Source organism: Ptychodera flava, chromosome 22 (assembly GCF_041260155.1).
Source record: "Ptychodera flava strain L36383 chromosome 22, AS_Pfla_20210202, whole genome shotgun sequence".
NCBI lineage: Eukaryota > Metazoa > Hemichordata > Enteropneusta > Ptychoderidae > Ptychodera > Ptychodera flava.
Window position 1 is genome coordinate 24,389,905 of NC_091949.1, and position 8,219 is coordinate 24,398,123.

Sequence of the window (8,219 nt, forward strand, 5' to 3'; positions counted from 1 at the left end):
TGCTACACTGTTAATTCTACGAAAGATAAGTACCAGGAAATAGGGTCCAAAGGCAGGTTACACCTGACGACGGTCTGTGTTCATGCATAGACCGTCGAGAAATTTTCTCGCGGGTCTATGGTTCATGTTACAGGGGGCCACTGGTCATCAAGAACAGGCCTACCACTCTGACAAAGAAACAAACGCAACGCCAAGAGTTATTTTACACAGTTTGACAGTGAAGCCCTCTGTGATCATGGAGTGACGGTGTTTGAACCATGGAGGTAGCCATGTTTAAACCAAGTCTCTGATGGGCATGCTTTCTTTTTAACAGACAGCTAGGAACAATTGAACGTGGGCGTAAATATAAGCAGTTCGGATGAATGCGTGGGAAAGAAGTTCCTTCGACGATGAGGCTGACCGATTCAATTGCGTTATTTTTTTCGAATTTCAGAAATAAGCGTCCAAAAGATGGCGGGAAATTCCCCGAATCACAAAAATATCAGCATAACTGCCTTTCCTGTGATAACAAGGTGACGTGCTAGTCACCATTAGGCTCCTGTGGTTAATAATTACGAATAACGAACCCGACGCCAATATTTAAATGGTGACCTTTGACATCTTGTTAACAAATGTAATTATGATTGCATGACAAACATAAAACTGTTTATTTTATATCAAGCCTACGTGTGGCAACGTTGTTTAAATGTAAGCAAAGAGTTTGCGTCGGTGTAATTTTCATAAAATTCTGTCGAGCCTTATCGGTGACTACGATCAGTTCCGGTGTTTCGAATTGTTACGTAACTCTACCCAATGATTCAGCTTCTCTTGTCAAGATCTGACGTGGGGCCTATGTCAGTATTTACCGGTACACACAAAAAATCCGCCCACCGCAGCCGACGAGGAGAAGGCACCCACGGAGTGATCGTTCGATGTCTGCTTCTAGGTGTACATGTACACAGCTATTACTGTAATGATCACACGTTCTTCCGCGAAAATAGTCGTAAAAACAACGGCATATCCATATAAATACACAAGCCGGTTTGTCAATGCGATTCATCCTAATGTGACAATGTTTGTCAGCTCCAGTGATATACGGCCGAGTTTTGAATATTAACATACAATAAGAAGTAATGTTGAAAATAGACCGTGACGACGACGGCGATGGGTGTTGCGAAGCTCGACAACTTTTCGACGGAGGAGCCGTGCAGTGATGAGTGTGCCGTCAACTGACGAGTACTGAACGATCGTGTTCTTGACTGTGTCTTATGTAGTATCCATGCATTCTCGCTGGCCGAAGAACGAGTCATGTACGGAGATCGCATTTCTTTAGGACTGGTGAACCAGTTAGTTTGGCGGAGCAATCTCGTGACCCCTCTGTGTTACTGCCCCTAAAACCACACAATAAACTTACCTGTCGCGAGAATAGCAGAAGAAATCACCACAAAACACAAGGCGAACCGCGGAATCCCGCCTGTGGACACGGCCATGTTGACTTCCTGGCGTTGCTCTTTGCGCTGCGCTGTGCGTGGATCAAATTTCGACAACCACCGCCGGTATAGAGGCAGACGCAAGGCTGAGAGACGTGTTCCTTGCGCCACACAGAATGAGAATTGAAAGGTTATGTAAAGTAGCTGGTGACGTCATTGAGCCGAACCAGCCGCCCTTGTGTCAACGCCGACTGAATAGGGTCAACGGATAACATATTAGCATAGCGAGGTCATGCTAAGGTGACCGCATTCCGAATTCACCTGGAAACGGGTCCATGCCCAGAATCACACAGCTGGCACGCAGCCGTGCTTGGCGTATGTCTCCGGCGAGATACAAACTGATTTATTTGCAATGGACAGTTCCTGTCATAGACCCTAGAGTAACATCGTTTCTCAGTTTCAGGGAAGTAAATGGTTTGTTAATCTGCCATTGTCACGTTTCCAGGTGATTGGGCGAGCTATATTATCTGTCGGAAAATCCAACCTCTATAGATAGGTTTTACAGTATATATTTCTTCTGAACTCTTCGATAAAGCGTCCACCAGCGATAGAAAAATCGAGCTCGTCTTGCATATACGCAGTACTCAGAGAAGGCGAAAAATAAAACAGTGTTTAAGGCATTTTTAAATCGATGGGGAAATCTGATACAATAATCGATTTTCACATGTTTTGACCAGATGTACTACGGATAGTTTAGACCTAAATCAACGTTTCCTGGTACAACAGTTAAAATACCTTTCCCGGACAGGTATGAAAGTGTCAAAATTCCAATTTCGAATGGATTTAACGAGTTCAGTGTTTGATTTGACGTAGGGGCTTTCGTGTTTTCTCACATACATTATTCTAAATTTAACTTTATTAAGAATGTCTTTGTACATGTATCGGTAGGAAAAAATTCCGATTATTTTCATGTTGAAAAAAAAACGGCGATGTCGAATTTTAAGTACATATCGACGTGTAGTAAATGAAAGTCAACGCGGATGGGCGAACCGAAAACAGGATGTATCTGCCTAGGGGCTAGGGGTCAATTGGAAAATTTCCACTTGAGATCATGATTGATTAATGAAATAATTCAATTGATTGGCGAGCTGATTCAAGTCGTACGGCTTAATGGCTGTCAAATTCAAGGTCAATCACTCAGTGCGATTTGCATTTCATTCTCCAACTTGCCCTCAAAGATGTAGCTCAAAACAACGGGCAAGTAATGGAGCATATTTCAACGTATAATGGAGAAAATCTCTATCAGCAGATGATCATAAATTGCAGTGACATTTGTGTATATTCTCCGTCACGACCTCTATAAATTTCCTACAAAAACGACGACACCGCAGTAATGATTAAAAGCAATTCTATCACCGCGCCTGTAGTAATTTGTGATCAGGGTGGGCGTTAAATTTCTCTGTGTGACGTCACGGTGATGCAGATATTCTTTCAAGTTGCAGTGTTTCTAGTTCAGTCGCTACACAGGCACGACGACCGCATCAAATCAATTATGATGTCAGCCGCGGCGCTTGACAGCTAGGTTTCGGTGAGAAAGGAAATTGGGTTGAGAAAATAAAACAGCGATGGACTTCGTGATTAAATATTAAATGAGGTTTTACGACTGATTGTTCTGGAATAGAAGAAAGGACAATTACTTCGTTCGGTAGAAAATTAATAAACAGACAAGTGTTTCTAAACTGAGTGGGGCATATATTTTGTCTGATACTATAGTAAAATCGAAACTAATTCGATCTTATGTAAGACATCGATCTTGTGCAGGGTTTTCTCTCGACTGCGCAAATTGCGCATTTAGAGCCATTTTCTACCTTTTAAAAGTTACTGACAGCGCGAAAATTGCGCATAAAACACAGCAAGCATATTCGCCCGTATGATGATGGCCCAAGCGCAAAGGTTAGTGACCCGGGGGTTAGTGACCCGTGAATATGCCGTTGCTTTTGCCACAGGCGCTTGGCACATTGCTGGGATAATAATCGTATTTAATATGTAGAATGTCTATATACGACTTGATTATTCAGTAAAAGAATCACCGTACATGAGATATAAGTGTAGGCCTATAGGCCTACATATTGACTGAGTGGCTATGGCTGCCTGGCTCGGGCCAGGCGAACGCACTGCATAATCATCAATGTGTAGAATGTCTACATGACTTGATTATTTAATAAAGAATAACGGTACGTGATATTACTGTACATGTCGGGAGTGGCTGTAGCTGCAGGGGTTTGGCCCGGCTTGGGCCCATTGTCCACTGCTGCACAGACATAAACTCAAGGCGTGAAAGCTTTTCACCGCCCGATTTCATAAATCAGCGAAATTCAGGATCTCTGAGCGTTTTCGATGATAAAAACTCGTCATCGGTCAGGTGGTTGCATAAACAATCGATCGACTGGCCCTTTGCCTGAAATCATACCTTACCCTATGCTACTGGCAAGAAATCGTCCTGAAATCGGCTGGGCACACCAACCCAGCGCCGGCCATTTTGAATAAGCTTCCTGCAACCTACGCGTCCAATGAGAGAAGAGTAATTAAAAGACAATACGTCATCTGCCAAGGGTTGTACGCACAGGCGCATACATTGCATGCAGCTCATTCAAAATGGCCGGCGCTGGGTTGGTGTGCCCAGCGATTTCAGGACGATTTCTTGCCAGTAGCATAGGGTAAGGTATGATTTTAGGCAAAAGGGCCAGATCGATCGATTGTTTATGCAACCACCTGACCGATGACCAGTTTTTATCACCGAAAACGCTCAGAGATCCTGAATTTCGCTGATTTATGAAATCGGGCGGTGAAAAGCTTTCACGCCTTGAGTTTATGTCTGTGCAGCAGTGGACAACGGCCCCAAGCCGGGCCAAACCCCTGCAGCTACAGCCACTCCTGACATGTACAGTAATATCACGTACCGTTATTCTTTATTAAATAATCAAGTCATGTAGACATTCTACACATTGATGATTATGCAGTGCGTTCGCCTGGCCCGAGCCAGGCAGCCATTGCCACTCAGTCAATATGTAGGCCTATAGGCCTACACTTTACGGTAATTCTTTTACTGAATAATCAAGTCGTATATAGACATTCTACATATTAAATACGATTATTATCCCAGCAATGTGCCAAGCGCCTGTGGCTTTTGCCCCCTAAAATGTCAAGCCTGCCCCCCTACTTTTGATGAATGGGGTAGAATTTGAACATGCAGAGAAAACACTGCTTGTGTGTCGACTTCAGAAATTATGGAAAAGAAGTCAAATGAGAAACCATGCAATCCCTGGTGCAAGCATCCCATTCACGTGATCGAAATAGAAACGCCCTCTATCTTGCTTTATGATTTCAATATGAAATCTACCGCTTCAGTACTGTGCATGCGGTATTCAGAAATCAACGTCAATGACACGCATATAGCACTGTGCATATAGTTATCTTGGAAGGAAATTGAAATCTTGAAAAAATAAACGATCAGTATGGAAAGCCATATTTTCTGTGACGGACCTATGTTGGAGGTGATGCCATTTTGCCTCTGGTCATACGTTTTGGTGTATTTTCAATTTTTTTCTTATTTTTTGTTCTGCGCGTAATATACGGTAACTGCTTCTTATTATACTTCCAACATCACGCCAAAATGTCCAGATTCATGTTGTCAGCACGGCCTGTATGTGAGTTATATTCTGATGTTGTTGTTCAAAACTTAATTTTGGTCCGGACTAGAATTTACCTGTCAACAATACCATTTACACAGCACGCGATGCGTTGTAAATCCGTAGTTCAACAAACTTTGGGGAGAATATTAAAATTTGTACTTTGTTTCCTAAAATAAATTACAGCTATCATCCCTTTACGACTTCATCTGATGGACTGGCCCCAATATACTACTACTTTTGCCACAATCAGTGTAAATACCGAGTTTGGAATAATGGATTCGTAACGCTATAAGATATATCAAAAATTCCGCGCAAACAATATCATATTCCTTTCCACAATTTCAGCTGGGACCATACACCGTAGATACATGTACTACTTCTGGGCAAATACATGACATCTGCTTTACCTAGAACGTTCTGCAGAAACAGATGCTGTCTAGAGCCTAGGTATTTCGAAAGAGATGTTGTGCGATAGGGTCTGCTAAAAGATGCATTGGCTACTGAAATTGACTTCAGATCCTCAGCACTGTGTGATAATCTGTAAAATTCTTGCTTAGACTTTTGGCAACTTTCCCCTTTTAATTAAAATCTACAGTTGTCTTTCATGCGACGGAAGTGTATGACGTTGAACCATGCTAACCTTTGACCCAAAACATTCTGAGTGGGTGTATGTGAGGTAATGGTCTCATCTTAACGTCAGGAAATGTGTGCGCGTCCCGAGAAATAATCGCACTTTCGAGGAAATGCCGTGTAGTGATGCAACACCAATGTAGGTAGGGGGCAGTGGGCTGATTTTTTGTTGGATAGACCGCGTCTGTCGGGCCACATCTGAGTCTCTTCGCATAACCCATTCTCTGATCGCCAATAAGCAAGTGTCGACGGATAAAAAAACCTTCAAATTTGACTTCCACTTCAAATGCAACGAGGTTCAATGTTTCTCACGTGAATAAAATATGCAATTACCTATGTTCAATTTCAGTCCTTCATTTTCGTGGGCAATATCAACAAAATTACCACAAAGCGCCAGAACTATGCAGTATTTGCATGTTTTTCATGCATAGTTGGTGCTGTATATATTGCTCTTTATTGAAAGATGGCAACTTTCCGATTTCCGAATATCTTCTACCTCGAACAGTTCAGTGTTGTAAAAGACTAAAACATGATTAATTGTGTAGTTTTTACACTCGACAGTTCGTGAGAGGTCAGAGGTTGCCCTATGAAACGAAAGTCTGACGTTTCGTGCATGCATGAAAACAATTGAATTTTCTACAACCAGGACACCAAATCAGTCAAGAAGCACATAGATATCTCAGTAAGAAAACCCAAGGAGTTTTTTGACTAAACATAATACTATACCATGACAATATTGAAGACATTAAAACACGGTTTCCCTCGAACAGACGTGGTAAAAGATTGTAAACACATGTCGAACCTTGAAACCTTTTAGAATAGAGCAATCTTATAATATTTGTCTGTTAGACAAGTTCCTCTAACAAAATTTTGCTACAAGCAAAGTCTTGCTATAAGCTCTTTTACGGAGATGTTGGATAAGGACACAAGATGGCGCTGTCCGACATTCTGCAGGTTAGCTGTCCAGCACTGTCTAATCTATGATTCTCTTGTAGTTTAAACTTAGATAGCGCGTTAAATTTCCCCGTTTTACTCGTCTTTGAGATCCATTGTTACAAAATGAACCTCGACGCGTCTGTGTGGTTCATTCTAGAAGCAAACCGCATGCTTTGTTTTGCTACTGTAAGGTGTGGAAAAGGGTCAAAGTTGTCGGCATTTGACGAAATTATCTCCAAACACAGACCCTTAACTTCACACACTCTTCATTTCTGAGAACAAGAAGCTTGCGCCTGGCCCATTTCTCATTGAGAATTTTAGAAATTATAACAAAGATTTCCGTAATGTTTTTATTTTATTTTATTTTACAAAGCTGTGATAGTAAACCACCTAAATGTTAGAGTATTGTGTCAATGTTTTTGTTTTGTTCATTGGTATGACGAGAAAATGAAGAAAGGGAAAAGTCCTATTTGTTTATTTATTTCTCTAGCAATCTATCCATCCAGCAATTCATCTGTCCATCCATTGTGTTTTTTGTAACGATAAGATAGACGACCCAAAAGTCACAGATAGAGTTCATTATATATATCAGAGGTTGCCATAAAGCCATTATGGTGATAACCGGGAGGGCACATTGTATACATTTTGTGTATATATATATATATATATATATATATATATATATATATATATATATATATATATATATATATATATATATATATATGTGTGTGTGTGTGTGTGTGTGTGTGTGTGTGCGGGGGTGTGTGTGTGTGTGTGTGTGTAACCCCGGTTACGAAGTAAGTCACATGATTTGATCTTCCATCCCACCTGACAGTTGAGTAATCAGATGGAATTCCTTGATTGCCGTTATCTCCCACAATGCACTACGAGCAGACAGATACTGCGTGGAGTGGTGCTTATGCGGGCAGAGACTCGGTCTAAGGGAATTAGTTCTTCTTGCCAGTAGCGAGACGACGTGGTTGGTCTTTTTGCATGGCTTATGGACTTCTAGGTGGGTTTTCACATTTGTTGCAACGCTGGATTTGTAACGTTTTCATTATGTATTTCTTTGAAGTTTGAGACCACACCCATTGTGAGATGTATTGGAAGGACCATGTGCTTTCCCAATTGGACTGTGAGTAATATTAAATCTCAAGCTTCCACAACGTTAGATTGATTTGTTCAGTAGTTTTGTAATTTTTTACCTGGAACTTTATTATCGTTGATGAACTTTAGATTTTGCGCCTGGAAATTACTTGCCAGTAACAGTATTATCAGTTTAAATGATTGTAGACCAGTGTTTTATTTTTTTTTCTTATATATTATTGTCATTAGTAGTAGAAATATTAGTTGTAGTGAAACAAACTTAAAATGAACTGCAACGCAAATTGTACGATAATCATTCTTTCCCTTTGTATATATATATATAATATATATATATATATATATATATATATATATATATATATATATATATATATATATATATATATATATATATATATATATATAATCAAAGTCAGCAAATCAAACATGTATGGAATACCAG

The 8,219-nt window shown here is 40.6% G+C and overlaps 1 protein-coding gene across 1 annotated transcript in view; it reads right to left on the reverse strand.

The window, feature by feature from the left end:
- The window catches only part of LOC139123016 (uncharacterized), a 12,286-nt gene extending 10,680 nt beyond the window's left edge, over nt 1-1,606 (reverse strand). Inside the window, exon 1 of the mRNA XM_070688955.1 lies at nt 1,394-1,606. Coding sequence (XP_070545056.1) covers nt 1,394-1,469 — 76 coding nt within the window. The 5' untranslated portion in view covers nt 1,470-1,606. The remainder of the gene's footprint in view (nt 1-1,393) is intronic.
- Nucleotides 1,607-8,219: the final 6,613 nt, after the last annotated feature.